At 38.1% G+C, this 22,589-nt stretch overlaps 3 protein-coding genes across 4 annotated transcripts in view; 1 reads left to right on the top strand and 2 right to left on the bottom strand.

The window, feature by feature from the left end:
• The window catches only part of taf13 (TATA-box binding protein associated factor 13), a 329,277-nt gene that overhangs the window by 54,466 nt on the left and 252,222 nt on the right, over positions 1–22,589 (top strand). The window lies entirely within an intron of this gene.
• Positions 1–22,589, bottom strand: part of LOC310951722 (uncharacterized protein) — an 81,553-nt gene that overhangs the window by 31,338 nt on the left and 27,626 nt on the right. The gene's annotated exons all lie outside the window — the stretch shown is intronic.
• The window catches only part of LOC310952251 (tripartite motif-containing protein 54-like), a 30,333-nt gene continuing 10,709 nt past the window's right edge, over positions 2,966–22,589 (bottom strand). The window contains exons 7-12 of one of the 2 annotated variants that reach the window (XM_083920813.1): positions 22,274–22,429; positions 16,109–16,131; positions 15,475–15,599; positions 14,145–14,812; positions 8,480–8,609; positions 2,966–4,364 (exon numbers count right to left, since the gene is read on the bottom strand). In XM_083920813.1, the coding sequence (XP_083776939.1) occupies positions 8,523–8,609; positions 14,145–14,812; positions 15,475–15,599; positions 16,109–16,131; positions 22,274–22,429 (1,059 nt within the window). In that variant the 3' untranslated portion in view covers positions 2,966–4,364; positions 8,480–8,522. Of the gene's footprint in view, positions 4,368–8,479; positions 8,610–14,144; positions 14,813–15,474; positions 15,600–16,108; positions 16,132–22,273; positions 22,430–22,589 lie in introns of both variants that reach the window. The other variant, XM_083920812.1, reaches the window with a different exon arrangement.

Consider the following 22,589-nt stretch of genomic DNA (forward strand, 5'->3'; position numbering starts at 1 on the left):
AATGATATAGTATCTAAAGGATAATGATGTAGTATCTAAAGGATAATGATGTAGTATCTAAAAGATAATGATATAGTATCTAAAGGATAATGATATAGTATCTAAAGGATAATGATGTAGTGTCTAAAAGATAATGATGTAGTGTCTAAAAGATAATGATATAGTATCTAAAGGATAATGATGTAGTGTCTAAAAGATAATGATATAGTATCTAAAAGATAATGATATAGTATCTAAAGGATAATGATATAGTATCTAAAAGATAATGATATAGTATCTAAAGGATAATGATATAGTATCTAAAGGATAATGATGTAGTATCTAAAAGATAATGATGTAGTGTCTAAAAGATAATGATGTAGTGTCTAAAAGATAATGATGTAGTGTCTCTAAATAATGAGATACCTTAAAAAATGACGTAATATCCCAAAATAATGATGTAGTGTCTAAAGGATAATGATGTAGTATCTAAAAGATAATGATACAGTATCTAAAAGATAATGATACAGTATCTAAAAGATAATGATGTAGTGTCTAAAAGATAATGATGTAGTGTCTAAAGGATAATGATATAGTATCTAAAAGATAATGATACAGTATCTAAAAGATAATGACATAGTATCTAAAAGATAATGATGTAGTGTCTAAAAGATAATGATATAGTGTTTAAAAGATAATGATGTAGTGTCTAAAAGATAATGATGTAGTGTTTAAAAGATAATGATGTAGTGTCTAAAAGATAATGATGTAGTGTCTAAAGGATAATGATGTAGTATCTAAAGGATAATGCTATAGTATCTAAAAGATAATGATGTAGTATCTAAAGGATAATGATATAGTGTCTAAAAGATAATGATATAGTATCTAAAGGATAATGATATAGTGTCTAAAAGATAATGATGTAGTGTCTAAAAGATAATGATGTAGTGTCTCTAAATAATGAGATACCTTAAAAAATGACGTAATATCCCAAAATAATGATATAGTATCTAAAAGATAATGATATAGTATCTAAAAGATAATGATATAGTGTCTAAAAGATAATGATATAGTATCTAAAGGATAATGATATAGTATCTAAAGGATAATGATGTAGTGTCTAAAAGATAATGATATAGTATCTAAAGGATAATGATGTACTGTCTAAAGGATAATGATGTAGTATCTAAAAGATAATGATATAGTATCTAAAGGATAATGATATAGTATCTAAAAGATAATGATATAGTATCTAAAGGATAATGACATAGTATCTAAAGGATAATGATATAGTATCTAAAGGATAATGATGTAGTATCTAAAAGATAATGATATAGTATCTAAAGGATAATGCTATAGTATCTAAAAGATGATATAGTATCTAAAGGATAATGATATAGTATCTAAAAGATAATGATGTAGTATCTAAAGGATAATGATGTAGTATCTAAAGGATAATGATGTAGTATCTAAAGGATAATGATATAGTATCTAAAAGATAATGATATAGTATCTAAAGGATAATGATATAGTATCTAAAGGATAATGATATAGTATCTAAAAGATAATGATATAGTATCTAAAAGATAATGCTATAGTATCTAAAAGATAATGATATAGTATCTAAAAGATAATGATGTAGTATCTAAAGGATAATGATGTAGTATCTAAAGGATAATGATATAGTATCTAAAAGATAATGATATAGTATCTAAAAGATAATGCTATAGTATCTAAAAGATAATGATATAGTATCTAAAAGATAATGATATAGTATCTAAAAGATAATGATGTAGTGTCTCAAAATAATGAGATACCTTAAAAAATGACGTAATATCTCAAAATAATTACATATCTCAAAAAGAACGAGTATCTCAAAATAATAACATAATATCTCAAAATAATGACGTAATATATCAAAATAATCACATATCTCATAATAACACCGTAGTAGCTCAAAGCAATCACATAATATCTAATCTATCTATTTATTTGGTATTGCAAAATAATCACATATCTCAAAATAATAATAATGAGAAAGCTTATCAAAATAATGAAGTAGTAACCCGAAATAAGGACGCAATTTCTCAAAATAATGATGTAGTATCTCGATATAATGACTTAATATTAATGTTAAAATATTCACATGTCTCAAAATAATAACGTAGTATCTCAAAATAATCACATACTATCTAAAATACAATGAGTTAGTATTTCAAAATAATAATTTAATATCGCCAAATAGTATCTCAAAATAATGAGAAACCCTATCAAAATATGACTCTAAATCACCCGTAGGTGTGAATGGTTGTCTGTCTCTGTGCGTCTCTATGTGTCCTGTGATAGACTGGCGTTCTGTCCAGGGTGGACCCCGCCTCACGCCCGATGTCAGCTGGGATCGGCTCCAGCCCCCCCGCGACCCCGACCCCGGGATAAGCGGTTGAAGATGAATGAATGAATGAATGAATTCAAAATAACGAGAAACGCTGTTAAAATAAAGAGTATCTTGAGAGACAAAAGCTATAAAGTAAAATGATAAAATAGCAGAGAAATGAAATAGGCCAACTAGTAAAGTACATGTATCTCAAAATTGTAAAATGTCAAAAAGTCTACTTGAGTAAATGTTGGTTGCTTTCCACCACTGAGCTTAATCGTTTCACACTCAACTTTAACTGCTCAGTGACCTGAATGTTTACATGCACCAAGTAAACGATTTTGTTTCCATGCTTTTATTTTTTGAAGGCGTGTCTTCCGGACAGGAAGACCTTTCCCTTCATTTACACACGTTGCATTCGAATTCCTTTTCCGGCGTGGTCCAATGACGTCTCAGAGACAGCTGTTGTCGAAATATTTTTATTTTTTTGTCTGTGTGTGTCTCTTTTAAATGTATTGTTTCTATGTTGCTGTGTGGGTGTGTTTAAATAGACGTTTTCTCCTCGCAAACACCTCCACAATCTCTCTCTCTCACACACACACACATACACACTTCAAGGTGAGCAAAATCAGATTTATTATTCATCTGTACAAACCAGTGTTATCTGAACCACTCTGTCCTGCATTATGCACAGACACCAGCTTACAAAACACCCCCCAAAGTGCTCAAACACTCACAAATACAAATCAAAACCACCTGCAAAACACAAACAAGGCTCTCTTTCCCAATATCAAAACACACTGAATCACACGTGCCATCCAAACCCCTCAGTTCAAAGTGTCTCAAACTCATTAAGAAATATTGTTTCCCCACATTTTTTATCATCCGGCTACAGCTATAGTTGCACATATCAGCCAAAAATTTCCTCTGAAAACATCACCTGACTAAATTACTTCTTTAGTATTTTTAAGTTAGATTTCACCAAAAATCTGCCACAGCACAAGATGTTAAATATTTTAGGGCAATACCATTGACAGAAGTATTAGATTTTGTTCAAGTAAAACATTCAAATGCAGTAAAAAGTCTTACTAACATTCATATCCTGCAGCTATGGCTAATAAAGTAAACATAATTATCATCACTACTACCACGAGTTCTGCAATAATCACTGAAACTAACCGGACTAACATTTGTGCTACTTTATTATGAAAACAGGCATACTTTCCTTTTTACCAAGAGGAAGTACTCATGTCCTTCCATGAAGTAAAAGTAGAAGTACTAAAGAAGTACTCAGTGTACAGAACACCTCCTTTCAAAGTGTCATGATATTATAAAATACATACATACACTACTTATTAGTGAAGTACTGCATATATAACAAATAACAAATACTACTGCCTCTACCATGCTGTATTTATACTCCTTTGTTACTGAAAATCTCAAACTTCTGATTGAAACAAAGTTGTGAAGACCTTTAATGTGAAGGGCATCCGCTTCTTCTTCTCTTTAAGGAGTTTTCAAAATAAGAGCTCACTGTTATTTATTTATTTATTTATTTATGTAAATGTATCTAGTAACTATAGCTGTCAAATAAATGCAGTGGAGTAGAAGTATAATGTAGTATAACATGGAAATACTCAAGTAAAGTACAAGTATGTCAAAATTCAACTATACTTGTACTTTTGATGATGTTTTTTCCCTTGAGGCCCACAGATCCAGAGAGTTTGATTCTTATTTTGTCCTCATTTGTTTTAAACTGCATGAATATTTAGAACAGCACAGAGATTGTTGATGAACCTGCTGACGTTTTATCCAGGTAAACATGAGTTTTCCCTCTCAGATGCCTCCTTCTGTTCCTCTCTGTCCTCTACTTCTCTTTGTTCAGCCAGAAGAAGCAGAAACTGGGTCGACGAGGAGCGTCCCTGAGGGTGGAAGAGGAGGAAGGGGAGGAGGAGGAGGAGGAGGAGGAGAGAGGGGCAGCGGTCTGAGCAGGACTCCTCGTCTCAGTCTCCTTCTGGGGCACACAGGGACAGCAGATGGTTTTAGGTGAATATCAGAAAAATAAACACTGTTACAAATTAGGCGATTCATCAAGTAGTTGTCAACTATTTTGATAATCGATTTTATTTTTTTAAAGAAGTCTAAATGATTCTTAAATGTGAATATTTTCTGCTTTCTTTCCTCCTCTGTGACAGTAAACTGAATGTATTTGAGTTGTGGACAAAACGAGACATCTGAGGAAGTCTTCTCAGACTTCGGGAAACATGATCCACATTTTCACCATTTTTCTGAGACCAAACAATTAACGGATTATTGCAAAAATGATCAACAGATTAATTGACGGTGAAAACAACCGTTAGTGGCAGCCCTAATGTATGTTTAATACATTTTATACTAATATTCTAGTGTTGTATTATAATTATATCAGTACTATTACTACTGTTACATTACGTCTACTATATTTACACCTCATACTACTGAAGAAGAATTCATTTATTAACATTCTGCAAGGGGAAATTACATTTTTTTCACTTTGTTATTATATATATATATATATATACACACACACACACACACACACACACACACACACACACACACACACACACACACACACACACACACACACACACAGGCCTGAAATACACACACATGCACAAACAGGACCTATATACATGCAATTAATGGAGAGATGTCAGAGCGAGGGGGCTGCTAATGGATCGCCCAAGCAGTTGGGGATTCGGTGCCTTGCTCAACACCTCTCCAGCCACCCGTCCACACTCCATTCATGGTCCACACAGGGACTCCAACCGGCGAGCCTACGGTTCCCAGCCGAGTCACCTATGACTGAGATACTGCCGCCCCAGCTATGCCCCACTACTGTATACAATACTGGACTAAATCATACTATACTATGTTAATATATCATACTTGCCACATCATATACTATACTTACATTTTTTATATATTTATACAGACAAGTATTACTTAAAAGCTGATCGTTTGTTATCGTACATTTTACATTACATTTCCACAAACATGCAGAGGAAGTGGAATGAGTCAAGTTAGAGTAGCTGGAGCATAGAATTATTTTATAAAAAATACAATCAAAGTTGTTAATAGATTCAAGTCAGATCATCTTTCATTATCATTTTCCGTTAGTTTAATTTAGTCTAACTGACTCGCTGTAATTATACAGTTGTACCATCAGGCGGCGGCAGAGGAGGGACAACAGCCCTCTGGACGCAGACACCCAAACTCAGTCTGTTTTGAGTCTTTTGGCACATTTTGTGTTGGTTTAGTCGTTTTTCTTTGTGGTAATTTTTTGTTGGTTCATATGTTTTGTTTTGTTTTTAAAAAAAATTGCATTACTGCTATATATTTGCATCTATTTTTAGTGGTTTTGCATCTTTTTGTGGTGGTTTTGCATCTATTTTTAGTGGTTTTGCATCTTTTTGTGGTGGTTTTGCATCTATTTTTAGTCATTTTGCATCTTTTTGTGGTGGTTTTGCATCTATTTTTAGTCATTTTGCATCTTTTTGTGGTGGTTTTGCATCTATTTTTAGTCATTTTGAATCTTTTTGTGGTGGTTTTGCATCTATTTTGAGTGGTTTTGCATCTTTTGTGGTGGTTTTGCATCTATTCTTAGTCATTTTGCATCTTTTTGTGGTGGTTTTGCATCTATTCATACTCATTTTGCACCTTTTTGTGTTGGTTTTGCATCTACTTTTAGTCATTTTGCATCTTTTTGTGGTGGTTTTGCATCTATTTTTAGTGGTTTTGCATCTTTTTGTGGTGGTTTTGCATCTATTTTTAATGGGTTTGCATCTTTTTGTGGTGGTTTTGCATCTATTTTTAGTGGTTTTGCATCTTTTTGTGGTGGTTTTGCATCTATTTTTAGTCATTTTGCATCTTTTTGTGGTGGTTTTGCATCTATTTTTAGTCATTTTGCATCTTTTTGTGGTGGTTTTGCATCTATTTTTAGTCATTTTGAATCTTTTTGTGGTGGTTTTGCATCTATTTTGAGTGGTTTTGCATCTTTTGTGGTGGTTTTGCATCTATTCTTAGTCATTTTGCATCTTTTTGTGGTGGTTTTGCATCTATTCATACTCATTTTGCACCTTTTTGTGTTGGTTTTGCATCTACTTTTAGTCATTTTGCATCTTTTTGTGGTGGTTTTGCATCTATTTTTAGTGGTTTTGCATCTTTTGTGGTGGTTTTGCATCTATTCTTAGTCATTTTGCATCTTTTTGTGGTGGTTTTGCATCTATTTTTAGTCATTTTGCATCTTTTGTGGTGGTTTTGCATCTATTCTTAGTCATTTTGCATCTTTTTGTGGTGGTTTTGCATCTATTCATACTCATTTTGCATCTTTTTGTGGTGGTTTTGCATCTACTTTTAGTTATTTTGCATCTTTTTGTGGTGGTTTTGCATCTATTTTTAGTCAACCTGCATCTCTGTGTACTAATATTGTGTCTCTTACAGGTAATTTTGCATCTACTTTTAGTCATTTTTCTTTCTATGTGGACTCTTTATAGTATATAGTTGACTCTATATCATTTTTGGTCGATTTAAGTATTTTTAATGTATTTTTAGTCTTTTTGCATCTTCTGTGGTGGTTTTACACCTATTTTAAGCCATGTTGTGTGTATTTATGGTCATTATATTATGGCTTTTGTGTTTTTTACTCATTTTGCATTACTGCAATGGATTTGCATCTATTTTTAGTCATTCTGCATCTCTTAATAATACTGTGTTTCTTACAGTACTACTTCAAGACTCTATATACTATAGACTCCACATGGAAAGAAGTAGTCTGTAGTTTGAATCTATTTTCAGCTGTTTCACATCATTTTGTGGTGGTTTTGCATTTATTTTTATCATTCTGCATCTTTTGTGGTCATTTTGGGCCTCTTTGTAATCAACTTGCATCTATTTTGAGTGTTTTTACTTTCTATGTGGGCATTTTGTGTCCCTTTGTCGTTATTTTGGGTAGATATTTTGCACATCTGTGATTGTTTTTGCCTCTATTTTTGGTGGATTTGCATGTCTTTGTGGTCGTTTTGTGTCATTATGTTTTGTGTCTCTTTCTCAGTTATGTTTGGTGTCATTAAATGTCTCTTTGTGTTTTTTTCAGACATGTTTTTCCTGTAGGCAGGTTCAGAAATCCAACATTGACTGAAGAAGCCACTAAACAAGAGGTTCATTTTGTGTTTTCTTATTTTTCCAACAGAAAACGGTTAGCATGTGTATAATTATTTAGTATATTAAAGCATAATTCCAGCGTAAAATCGGTCATCAAATGAGCCATCGAGACATTTTTGTATATACTGTATATATACATATGTAAGAACGATTAACAGAGAGTTACAGCCGGACGTGGCTAACACTGATTAGCTCTGGCAGTACGGTGAAGGCATTCAAACGTCTTTTTTAACCACTAATACTGCTGAAAATAACACCAAACCTCTGCAGCAGCCTTACACAGAGTCCTTACACAGAAAACAAAGCACCAATGGGCTCCTTCCTTTGGGATTGACTTTGGTAATCCACTTGAATGGACTTTACTATGAGAGGAGCTGGTACAGGGGCCAGAAGGTAAGTCTTTAAAACACTCTTTTAATAAACTCTGGGTTCACTAACTACGTTGTTGGTGCTTTGTTTTCTGTGTAAGGACTCTTCTCATGCTGCTGCAGAGGTTTGGTGTTATTTTGAGCAGCATTAGTGGTTAAAAGAGACGTCTGAATGCCTTCACCGTACTGCCAGAGCTAACAACTGTTAGCCACATTCAGCTGTTAGCGACTCTCCAGGATTTCTCCGTTAATAGTTGTTACACCAAAAAATTGTCTCAAGGGCTTTTTTTTCGAGAGTGTATTTGCCGAAAAAGACCCTGGGATGATTTTACGGCGGAATTAGACTTAATGAAAAACTTACCAACTATATAAAAGTACAGGGGAAGAGTACAAGAGTTTAGGGGGAAAGGGCAATATAACAGCAGCCATTCATCTACAACACTTTCATGCCGGCATTTTAAAAAAGAAACACTTCATTCTGGAGAGTTACTGTTGAGTCTCTTGTTTTTCAAAATAAAAGCCTTCCCGGTGAAGCCAGCAGGCAAGTGTGTACCTTAGGTGTGCAGCGGTGATGGTGGATGCGTCTCCTGCTGGTGTTATGTGCAAATGAAGCAGCCGATGTAAGCCCAAACCCTCTGCAGGATGAGCAGGAAGGCCAACAGGTAGAAGAGCAGAGCGACAGCCTGGAGCAGAGATGGAGGGATGGACAACAGAGAGAGAGAGGGAGAGAGAGGGAGAGAGAGAGGGAGAGAGAGAGAGAGAGAGAGGGAGAGAGGGAGAGAGAGAGAGAGGGAGCGAGAGGGAGGGAGAGGGAGGGAGAGAGAGGGAAGGAGAGAGAGAGAGAGAGAGAGAGAGAGAGGGAGAGAGAGAGGGAGAGAGGGAGAGAGAGGGAGGGGGAGGGAGGGGGAGAGAGGGGGAGAGAGAGGGAGAGAGGGAGAGGGAGGGAGAGGGAGAGGGAGGGAGAGAGAGAGAGAGAGAGAGAGAGGGAGAGAGAGAGGGAGAGAGGGAGAGAGAGGGAGGGGGAGGGAGGGGGAGAGAGGGGGAGAGAGAGGGAGAGAGGGAGAGGGAGGGAGAGAGAGGGAGAGAGAGGGAGAGGGAGGGAGAGAGAGGGAGAGAGAGAGAGAGCGAGAGGGAGGGAGAGGGGGGGGGGAGAGGGAGAGAGGGAGAGAGAGGGAGGGGGAGGGAGGGGGAGAGAGGGGGAGAGAGAGGGAGAGAGAGAGAGAGAGAGAGAGAGAGGGAGAGAGAGAGAGAGAGGGAGAGAGAGAGAGAGAGAGAGAGAGAGAGGTGGATGGAGTAGATGGTGATACAAACAGGAGACATACAAAAGAACAAAGTGTGGAGAGGAGAATATTTGAGGTGAAGGAAGAAGGAGAGATGATGCTGCGACGGAGACTGGAGGTGGAGAAGGCAGAAGGGAGGACTGATGACTGATCACCAGATGCTCCAAGTGCTTAAGTTCATATTTATGTGCTTTTACTTCAGTATTTTCTTTATAGTTTAACTTGACTTTATTTCAGAGGGGGAAGTTAGACTTTTTATTTTCATTGTTTTAGTTACTTCTAATAATTACTAATAATATTATTACTAATACTGCCTGTTATATATTGTAGTATAACACATATTTTTACACATTTCTTATCTTGATTTTTCCATAAATAGGGTTGCTATACATTGTTGATTAATGCACATATTTAGATTTATTCATATAGTTATTCATATATATATGTATATATTGGCTTTATATTGCAGTATAACATATTTTATATACTTGTTTTTTTCTATTTTCCATATTACAATTATGTATTGTAGTTTAAAGCACATAATTGAAATATTTATTTCTAATTTCTTCATATATTGTTACTATATATATGTCAGGAAACATATTTTATATACTTATTTTTTCTCCATATTGTTATATATTGTAGTATAATTAATATTAACAGTATTCAACCCTTGTTTTTTATTTATATTTTTCCATGTAGAGTTGCAATATATTACCGTTTAATGCACATATTTAAATACTTATTAATTTATATATATATTTTGCTATATATCGCTGTATAACTACTTTTATATACACTTTTCTTTCTATTTTTCCATATTATTGGTATGTTTTCTAGTTTAACACACATAATTTAAATACTTATTCCTATTTCTTCATATATTGTCACTATATATTGCGGTATAACATATTATATACAATGTTTTTTCTATTTTCCATATTGTTGTTATATATTGTAGTATAATTAATAATTACAGTATTTACATACTTATTTCTTATTTATATTTTTCCATGTAGAGTTGCTATATATTGAAGTTTAATGCACATATTTAAATACTTGAATCCACTTTGATCTGGTATTTATTGGTTTCATGTCTCTGTAAAACACTATATATCAAATTTTGAAAACGTCTATATGAATAAAGTTATTATTATTATTATAAAAACGTACTCTATATGTTAGTACATTGGTCACATGGGCCTATTTTCTGCAGAGCCAGTACTACTTTTGGCACTTTAATTATAGTACTTTTTAATGATAATACTCCTTTTGAATGCCAAACGTATACTTTTAACGGAGTATTTTGACATTTTATTGGTACTTTTACATCAGTAGCAGTCTGAATCCTTTGAGAATGTTTCTGAATTGCTAACAAATGTGTTTAGTGAAAGTGTCCTCTCAGTATGTGGAGTGAAACACTGATAGTCCCTGTGTCCTTCCTTCCTCCTTCCTTGTTCCTCCCTTCATTTCCCCAACATGACAACAGCACAGAGATCAAAGTGGTGAAGCTGTTTCAGCCAAGTGGCAAAAGTGGCTCTGCAAGACATGAACAGTAGTAGAAGTAGAAGGAGAAGAGTGTGGAGGTGAAGAGTGAAAAGCCTGCTCCATCATGATGATGATGAGGAGGAACAACGTGATGATGAAGGTAAAACCAGACGACACTGACCTGCAGAGAGACAGAGGAGGTTATTTTCTCTTCAGACTGCTCGCTCTTCTCTCCGTCTTTCTTTCCTGCAAACTCTGAACTACCGGCCTTTGACTCTGTGTCTCCGTCTCCCTCTGTCACACCCTTTTTGCTCTCCACACCGCAGCTTCCTGCATCCAGACTGTCATTTTCCGACTCAGAGCAAGAGACGGCATGCAACTGTTCTTCACTTTCATCGGACCTTCCTTCATTCGTCTCAGCTTCTCCTTCTTCCGGCTCTGAAGCACATTTTAGATCATCGTGTTGCTCTTCTTCTGCATCCTCTTCTCTTTCTTCCGGCTCTGAAGCACATTTTAGATCATCGTGTTGCTCTTCTTCTGCATCCTCTTCTCTTTCTTTCGGCTCTGAAGCACATTTTAGATCATCGTGTTGCACTTCCTCATCGTTGTCTATATCCGTCTCTGTGCGACCTCTCTCAACCCCAGGACGAGTCTCCGCTGGCGCTAAGGAGGATGGTGCACCATCAGTATCATCAGAAACTAAACAACCGTCTACTTGGTTGAAGCTTTTATCCACAGCCCCGGGTAGGCACACCCAGCCCTGTATGTCCTCCTCCTCCTCCTCCTCTTCTTTGACACCACCTTCTTCTGCGGCCTGAAGCCTAGCAGAGAATGGTTGTGTTCCAGGTGGAGTTTGGTCGGGGAAAGACGTGCTCTGCTCCCAGGTCTGCCCTCGATCCCCAGTCGTCTGCTCTGCCTCACAAACCTCTGGCAGGACGTCTCTACCCTTATACCAGCTGGGGTAAAGCGTAGCCTCCATTTCCTCCTCTATTATGTCTTCTTCCTCTTCTTCATCATGAGTGTGTCGTTTGTCTTCTGTCTCGCTCTGTGCCGTCCGATCACCTGCGTCACTTACTGCCTCAAACTGATATGTGAAGGAAGACGGTTAAAAGGCCATACAGGGGAGATTTGGCTTCTTTCATTTAAAGCCCATTACAGAAGACTGAAGATTTTCCAAAGCATACATTGTTTTTAGGTTGCTTTCCATCCTTCCAGGCTGCTTACCCTTACCAAAAACAAGAATACTGCAAGTTCATTTTATTAAGGAAAACTTAAGTTAAGTTACCTAAGGATACTTTATGTAGTAAGTATATCAATGTACTAGTAGTATACTATTTGAATACTTCTTGGGACTAAATGGGCCCACTTTTTAGTTTCTATAAGTATACTATTAAGTACATTAAAGTATATTAAACTAGTTTACTGAAGCCTTCGGGAGTTGAAACAGCCGCGCTGTATGTGTTTGACTTCGATGTTTTGACGTTTGAATTCAATTTCAATTTCAATTCAATTCAATTCAATTTTATTTACAGTGCCAAGTCATAACAACAATTATCTCAGGACACTTTACCGAGTAGGTAAAGACCACACTCTGTGACTTATTTATGATCTACACCCTGCAAACACCACCCTGAAAGTCACTGAGGTCACTAAATTTAGATTCCGGTCCCTGCGGCCAAAACGCAATGAGTTCCTCAAAAGGTTTCTCATCCCTCGGAATGATCATTTTTTCAGTTTATCAATGCTTTTTTATTATACGGCACTATTCCTCCGGGTAGGGAATGAGTCCTTACCCCAAGTGAAGGAGTTCAAGTACCTCGGGTTCTTGTTCCCGAGTGAGGGGACGATGGAGCGTGAGTTTGGCCGGAGAATTGGAGCAGCGGGGGCGGTGCTGCAGTCGTTCCTACCCTCACCTGTGGCCATGAAAGCTGGGTCATGACCGAAAGAACGAGGTCGCGGGTACAAGCGGCCGAAATGGGTTTCCTCAGGAGGGGGGCTGGAGTCTCCCTTAGAGAGAGGGGGAGAAGTTCAGCATCCGTGAGGAACTCGGAGTAGAGCCGCTGCTCCTTTGTGTTGAAAGGAGCCAGTTGAGCGGGTTCAGGATCATCTGGTAAGGATGAACCCTGGGCGCCTCCCTAGGGAGGTGTTCCAGGCATGTCCAGCTGGGAGGAGGCCTCGGGGAAGACCCAGGACCAGGTGGAGAGATTATATCTCCACACTGGCCTGGGAACGCCTCGGGATCCCCCAGTTAGAGCTGGTTAATGTGGCCCGGGAAAGGGAAGTTTGGGGTCCCCTGCTAAAGCTGCTGCCCCCGCGACCCGACCCCGGATAAGAGGCTGAAGATGATGCTGATAATGCTACTCAGTAATCATCACTTAAAAAACAAAAAAACAAAACCTGCCTCGTGTTTAAAAATGGGCTATATATGTTTAATTACGGTTATATACGTATGTGTGTGTGTATAGATGTGGTGCTATAGATGTTTATAGGTAGGCCTATGAAATATATAAAATTACTTCATATATATAACTTTTATATATTATATGTTATTTATAAACTTTTTTATAATATTTATTATTGTATAGTTAGATTTACAGATTGGACATATAGTAGATACATAATATAGATTAAAGTAATCACTGGACTGTGAATAAAGGGGTAGGGTTAAATAAGTGAAGACTTCTTTGTCAGGATCCCAGTTCTGGCAGCCCTCCTTTTTCCTTTTGCGCTTGTGTTTGTCTCCCTCTGTCTGTGTCCCCTCACTGTGTTTGTCTGTCTGGAGAAGGGAGGCGTGGTTCTGGACCAGCTGTACTCAGTCCCACTAATCCCCTCCCCAACAGTATAAGACGCCAGATCGTCTCATCGTCTACGTGGTATCGTGTTTTGTTCGTTGGCTTCACTTTGTGCATTTAGTAATATATTCTGTTCCATGTTTTTGGGTTTCATTGTTTCTTTTTGTTTTAGCTACCCGTGATGTTTGTTGTTTCCCTGTCTGCACCCCCGTCTGCTTTCCTACCATCCGTTCATGTTTTTTCCATGATCATCTCGTGTTCGTTTGTGTCTCCCCCTTCACTGGACTCGCTCTTGAGAGCTTCACCTTCACCTGGACCTCACCCCCCCCCTGCTACCTGGACACTTTCGACTTAGCTATTTCATTAAATACTCGTTTACACTTGACTCTGTTTCTGTGTCTGCATTTGTGTCCCAGCTCTCGAGGTTGTTCTCAGAACAGTTCATGACATTCTTCCTACTCCTTTTCAGTCAGAGTTAACTGTTTATATGTTGTTACATGTTTTTTTTTCTATTTGTGAACAAAATTAATTTTGTATATTTTTGTATTTTGTATTCTTTTTTTTGACAAGTCTGAAATACGTTGATAAAATTGAAATTGAAATGAACAGTAGAAAATTAGCTGCACATTAGAGTCTGTAGATGACGTTATGACTGTACCTGTTGATTGCTCATTCCCTCCTCTTCACAGACGTTTCCCTCTTTCACAGGATCGGGAGCTGCACATCCCTGCTCCTGCTCCTCCTGCTCCTCTTCCTGCTCCTCCTGCTCCTGCTCCTGCTCCTTCTTGCTCTTTATCAGACCAAATCCTCTGTCGGTTAATTCGGGGTTGTCAGTCTCCGGCTGCAGAACCGCCACTGCAGGCACCACAGAGTCCCTCAGCAGACCTGGAGCTGGTGAGACTGTGGCTGCTGCTGCTACTGCTGCTGCTGCTGCGGCTGCTGCTGCTGCTGCTGTTGGTGGTGGTGGTGGTGCTGCTGCTGCTGCTGCTGCTGCTGCTGCTGCTGCTCTTGGTGGTGGTGCTGCTGCCGCTGCTGCTGCCGCTGCTGCTGCTGCTGCTGCTGCTGCTGCTCTTGGTGGTGGTGGTGCTGCTGCCGCTGCTGCTGCTGCTGCTGCTGCTGCTGCTGCTGCTGTTGGTGCAGCTGTTGGTGCTGCTGTTGGTGCAGCTGGTTCCACCGGTGCAGATATCAGCTCTTTAACTGGTTCTGAAACAGGTTCCAGGTTCTGGGCAGAGGTCTCCTGGTGGTGTTTTGGCTCTACGTTGGGGACAGAGGGCTCTTTGGGTTCTTCTGGTTCCACCTCTAGTTCTTCAGGAACGTCTTCCACAACTGCAGAGTTCAGTTGAGTTTATTTGAGAAGGGACAGTGCTAATTAATAAATACATATAAAACATAATAAATACAAATAAAAGGCTTCCAAAAATCCAACTAAGCAAAAACACAACAAGACGGCGAAACGACGACGAGACTGAATATGTGTTCTGTTTTCATTAAAAGTGTATTAAATTGATATTATTGTTTTATTTATCTAGAAACAGATTTGTAGGATATCTTACAAAATATAACATTTAATTTAACGTTGTGAAACACAAGTTTAGACAACAAAACTACCTTTACAGGGCCGGATAAGTTTAGACAACAACAGGTGATGTTAGGTTTAAACTACTAAGAGGCGACAGTTACATTTAAAAGATGAGGAGGAAGGAAAGGTCCCGTGTGTAAGCTAATGCATGTATTAGTATTTTTTTTTATTGGTAATGGTTGAACGGTTTGTAACGTAACTTAAAAAACTTTTTCGGTTGTCTCTAACAGCAGCAACCGTCAAAGGAAGGAAAATGGCCCCAAATCTCGCAGTCTGGTGTCTATGGGGCTGCAGACTTCTAAACATAATCACAAAATGAATATAGTAAAGGTCTCTTGTTGTTGTTGTTGTGTTAAAATGGCGCCCATGCACGTTTCAAAGTGTTTTCCATGGCAGTCTCTCTCCTTACCTCTGAGGAAGTCAATGCTCCTCAGAGCTCGCTCCTGTCTGCTGAAGTTAAATGTGTAGTGGCTCAAACTCTCAGAACCTGGGTTCAGTGTCTCTGCTGGACCGGAACCAGCCGCCGTTATCACTCTGAGGAGAGGCGGAGGGGTCAAAAAAGAGGTATGGAGGGTAAAGAGTGGATGAAAGAAAAGGAAACAGAAAAAGAATGAACAAACAAATCATCCATTCATTCATCTTCAACCGCTTGTCCCTATCGGGGTCGTGGGGGGCTGGAACCAATCCCAGCTGACATCGGGCATAAGGCGGGGTACATCCTGGACAGGACGCCAGTCTATCACAGGACACATAGAGACAAACAGAGACAGACAACCATTCACACCTACGGGTGATTTAGAGTCATCAATGAACCGAACACCTGCACGTCTTTGGACTGTGGGAGGAAACCGGAGAACCCGGAGAGAACCCACGCAGACACGGGGAGAACATGCAAACTCCACACAGAAGGAAAACCAGCAACCCCCTTGCTGTGACAGTACTAACCACCACTTCGCCGTGTCGCCAAACAAATGAATGAACAAACAAATCATTCTTTTTTTTTTTTTTTAAAGTAGGTGACAAACAGTAATTTTAATACTCACTTTGTGATCAGCTCTCTTGAATTCTGAAGGGAGAAAAATAGATGATGATAACATACTTTTTAGAAACTAAAGATTCAGACAAGTCCGTATTAAAAATGAGGATGCACAAACACATCTCAAAAAGAAAGGACAAACAAACATATTCATGATGCTCAACAATTCTCTGAACTTGTGTCTATCAGGTCTTATATTGTATCCATGACAGCACTATGGTCACTTTATTTTTCAGTATTCGTCTGTTACACAGAGCTAGCACATACTTAGACTGCTGTTTTCCTGCCATGCACCACTATCACTTTATTATTCACTTTATTATTTAGCTTATAGTTATATATTATATTTATACTCTATCACTGCACTATAGTTCTGTTACGTCTGCTCATTACACACATGTATCATGTCTGACCTCATCTGAATCCGATCACTGTCCACTTATATCTTCTCTGCACTACAGTTCTGTTTATACCTGTTTCAACAGTCTACTGCATGTTTACATCATAAACACCCGCTCACATGTCTGCTTACATCTGATACACACATGTCTTTCTACATCTCACGCCGACGATGTTCTCTGTATCTAACCTGTACTAACACACTAACATCCTGACACTTACTCTACCTGTACTAACACACTAACATCCTGACACTTATTCTACCTGTACTAACACACTAACATCCTGACACTTACTCTACCTGTACTAACACACTAACATCCTGACACTTATTCTACCTGTACTAACACACTAACATCCTGGCACTTATTCTACCTGTACTAACACACTAACATCCTGACACTTACTCTACCTGTACTAACACACTAACATCCTGACACTTACTCTACCTGTACTAACACACTAACATCCTGACACTTATTCTACCTGTACTAACACACTAACATCCTGACACATATTCTACCTGTACTAACACACTAACATCCTGACACTTATTCTACCTGTACTAACACACTAACATCCTGACACTTATTCTAACCTGTACTAACACACTAACATCCTGACACTTACTCTACCTGTACTAACACACTAACATCCTGACACTTATTCTACCTGTACTAACACACTAACATCCTGACACTTATTCTAACCTGTACTAACACACTAACATCCTGACACTTGTTCTACCTGTACTAACACACTAACATCCTGACACTTATTCTACCTGTACTAACACACTAACACACTTATTCTACCTGTACTAACACACTAACATCCTGTCACTTACTCTACCTGTACTAACACACTAACATCCTGACACTTATTCTAACTGTACTAACACACTAACATCCTGACACTTACTCTACCTGTACTAACACACTAACATCCTGACACTTACTCTACCTGTACTAACACACTAACATCCTGACACTTACTCTACCTGTACTAACACACTAACATCCTGACACTTATTCTAACCTGTACTAACACACTAACATCCTGACACTTATTCTACCTGTACTAACACACTAACATCCTGACACTTATTCTAACCTGTACTAACACACTAACATCCTGACACTTATTCTACCTGTACTAACACACTAACATCCTGACACTTATTCTACCTGTACTAACACACTAACACACTTATTCTACCTGTACTAACACACTAACATCCTGACACTTATTCTACCTGTACTAACACACTAACATCCTGACACTTATTCTACCTGTACTAACACACTAACATCCTGACACTTATTCTAACCTGTACTAACACACTAACATCCTGACACTTATTCTACCTGTACTAACACACTAACATCCTGACACTTATTCTACCTGTACTAACACACTAACATCCTGACACTTATTCTACCTGTACTAACACACTAACATCCTGACACTTATTCTAACCTGTACTAACACACTAACATCCTGACACTTATTCTAACCTGTACTAACACACTAACACACTTATTCTACCTGTACTAACACACTAACATCCTGACACTTACTCTACCTGTACTAACACACTAACATCCTGACACTTATTCTACCTGTACTAACACACTAACATCCTGACACTTATTCTAACCTGTACTAACACACTAACATCCTGACACTTATTCTACCTGTACTAACACACTAACATCCTGACACTTATTCTAACCTGTACTAACACACTAACACACTTATTCTACCTGTACTAACACACTAACATCCTGACACTTATTCTACCTGTACTAACACACTAACACACTTATTCTACCTGTACTAACACACTAACATCCTGACACTTATTCTAACCTGTACTAACACACTAACATCCTGACACTTATTCTACCTGTACTAACACACTAACATCCTGACACTTATTCTACCTGTACTAACACACTAACATCCTGACACTTATTCTACCTGTACTAACACACTAACATCCTGACACTTATTCTAACCTGTACTAACACACTAACATCCTGACACTTATTCTACCTGTACTAACACACTAACATCCTGACACTTATTCTACCTGTACTAACACACTAACATCCTGACACTTACTCTACCTGTACTAACACACTAACATCCTGACACTTATTCTAACCTGTACTAACACACTAACACACTTATTCTACCTGTACTAACACACTAACATCCTGACACTTATTCTAACCTGTACTAACACACTAACATCCTGACACTTATTCTAACCTGTACTAACACACTAACACACTTATTCTACCTGTACTAACACACTAACACACTTATTCTACCTGTACTAACACACTAACATCCTGACACTTATTCTACCTGTACTAACACACTAACATCCTGACACTTATTCTACCTGTACTAACACACTAACATCCTGACACTTATTCTACCTGTACTAACACACTAACATCCTGACACTTATTCTACCTGTACTAACACACTAACATCCTGACACTTATTCTACCTGTACTAACACACTAACATCCTGACACTTATTCTACCTGTACTAACACACTAACATCCTGACACTTATTCTACCTGTACTAACACACTAACATCCTGACACTTATTCTACCTGTACTAACACACTAACATCCTGACACTTATTCTAACCTGTACTAACACACTAACACACTTATTCTACCTGTACTAACACACTAACATCCTGACACTTATTCTACCTGTACTAACACACTAACATCCTGACACTTATTCTACCTGTACTAACACACTAACATCCTGACACTTATTCTAACCTGTACTAACACACTAACTTCCTGACACTTATTCTACCTGTACTAACACACTAACATCCTGACACTTATTCTACCTGTACTAACACACTAACATCCTGACACTTATTCTACCTGTACTAACACACTAACATCCTGACACTTATTCTACCTGTACAAACACACTAACATCCTGACACTTACTCTACCTGTACTAACACACTAACATCCTGACACTTATTCTACCTGTACTAACACACTAACACACTTATTCTACCTGTACTAACACACTAACATCCTGACACTTATTCTACCTGTACTAACACACTAACACACTTATTCTACCTGTACTAACACACTAACATCCTGACACTTATTCTAACCTGTACTAACACACCAACATCCTGACACTTATTCTACCTGTACTAACACACTAACATCCTGACACTTATTCTACCTGTACTAACACACTAACATCCTGACACTTATTCTACCTGTACTAACACACTAACATCCTGACACTTATTCTACCTGTACTAACACACTAACATCCTGACACTTATTCTAACCTGTACTAACACACTAACATCCTGACACTTATTCTACCTGTACTAACACACTAACATCCTGACACTTATTCTAACCTGTACTAACACACTAACACACTTATTCTAACCTGTACTAACACACTAACATCCTGACACTTATTCTACCTGTACTAACACACTAACATCCTGACACTTATTCTACCTGTACTAACACACTAACATCCTGACACTTATTCTACCTGTACTAACACACTAACATCCTGACACTTACTCTACCTGTACTAACACACTAACATCCTGACACTTATTCTAACCTGTACTAACACACTAACATCCTGACACTTACTCTACCTGTACTAACACACTAACATCCAGACACTTATTCTACCTGTACTAACACACTAACACACTTATTCTACCTGTACTAACACACTAACATCCTGACACTTATTCTAACCTGTACTAACACACTAACATCCTGACACTTATTCTACCTGTACTAACACACTAACATCCTGACACTTATTCTAACCTGTACTAACACACTAACACACTTATTCTACCTGTACTAACACACTAACATCCTGACACTTATTCTACCTGTACTAACACACTAACATCCTGACACTTATTCTAACCTGTACTAACACACTAACATCCTGACACTTATTCTACCTGTACTAACACACTAACATCCTGACACTTATTCTACCTGTACTAACACACTAACATCCTGACACTTATTCTACCTGTACTAACACACTAACATCCTGACACTTATTCTACCTGTACTAACACACTAACATCCAGACACTTATTCTACCTGTACTAACACACTAACATCCTGACACTTATTCTAACCTGTACTAACACACTAACACACTTATTCTACCTGTACTAACACACTAACATCCTGACACTTATTCTACCTGTACTAACACACTAACATCCTGACACTTATTCTAACCTGTACTAACACACTAACATCCTGACACTTATTCTAACCTGTACTAACACACTAACACACTTATTCTACCTGTACTAACACACTAACATCCTGACACTTACTCTACCTGTACTAACACACTAACATCCTGACACTTATTCTACCTGTACTAACACACTAACATCCTGACACTTATTCTACCTGTACTAACACACTAACATCCTGACACTTGTTCTACCTGTACTAACACACTAACATCCTGACACTTACTCTACCTGTACTAACACACTAACATCCTGACACTTATTCTACCTGTACTAACACACTAACATCCTGACACTTATTCTACCTGTACTAACACACTAACATCCTGACACTTACTCTACCTGTACTAACACACTAACATCCTGACACTTATTCTACCTGTACTAACACACTAACATCCTGACACTTATTCTACCTGTACTAACACACTAACATCCTGACACTTATTCTACCTGTACTAACACACTAACATCCTGACACTTATTCTACCTGTACTAACACACTAACATCCTGACACTAACTCTTCTCTCACACTTTATTCTTGTGTTAGGTTAAAATGTTTTTGTATAGTTGCACCGTCGTTATTTGCTGCTCTGAGTGCCCTGAATTGCCCCCCGGGGACAAATTAAGTTTTTTGAATTGAATTGAATTGAATTAACTACTAGAGTTATAATAGTAGAAGTGCAACAACATTTCTCAGAAAAAACTACTTAAATGAAACATTCCATTTTAAACAAAGAACTTCCTCTCTTAAACTTTCCGTACGTTCCTCCGATAACACCACTGTGTTTTTTGAACAATAAAGAAACAAGTGTTTTAACGCTGAGGTGGAAGAAGTATTCAGAAGCTTTACAGCAGTCAAAGTATTAATAAAACACTCCACTACAAGTAAAAGTCCTGCATTCAAAACCCTCCTGGAGTCAGATAAAAGGGACTGAGAAGTCAGTCCACAGGCTGTTGCAGGCAAACAAAGAAAGCCAATGAAGTCGTTATTCATTTAAGTAACAACCTGTTTGCCCATTGGTAATAGAAAATGATTAATACATTTACAATACAATAAGCTACACACAGAACCTTCAAAGTAAAAGTAATGATTGTGCAGTTAAATGTTTTCCTGTTATATCTGATCATTTGATTTTATATTGCTCAAATCTGGAAGTCATCTACCGACATTAACATTCTAAATGTGTCCTAGCTTATTTCCTGCCGCAGTGTATGTCAATGACATCAGCTGACAGGAAGTTAACAAGGACCATGGCTGTTGCCTAGCAATGGAATTTCATTGAAAAGGGCCCCAGAAACACACACAAACACACACACACACACACACACACACACACACACACACACACACACACACACACACACACACACACACACACACACACACACACACACACACACACACACACACACACACACACACACACACACACACACACCTGAACGAAGGCCGCCATGTCCGGCTCCTCCATGCTGCTGGTTGCTCGCTCCACCAGTTTGCTGTTGGCCGCAACGCTGTCTCCATAGCAACGCACCAATGCCTGGGCGTGGCCAGTCTTCTCTTCCTGCTCGGAGTTGATTCGCTGCGTCATCACCTTCAGTGTAATGGTGATGATGGTTGTGATGAAGATGATGAAGAAGAAGAAGATAATAATAATAATAATTTACTGTAACTGCTGGCTTTTATGGCCTTTATATAGAAGGTCCCTATAATAAACAATGGACTGGCCTGTTTTTGAATGCGTATATATATAT

Source organism: Echiichthys vipera (assembly GCF_963691815.1).
Source record: "Echiichthys vipera genome assembly, chromosome: 9".
Taxonomy (NCBI): domain Eukaryota; kingdom Metazoa; phylum Chordata; class Actinopteri; order Perciformes; family Trachinidae; genus Echiichthys; species Echiichthys vipera.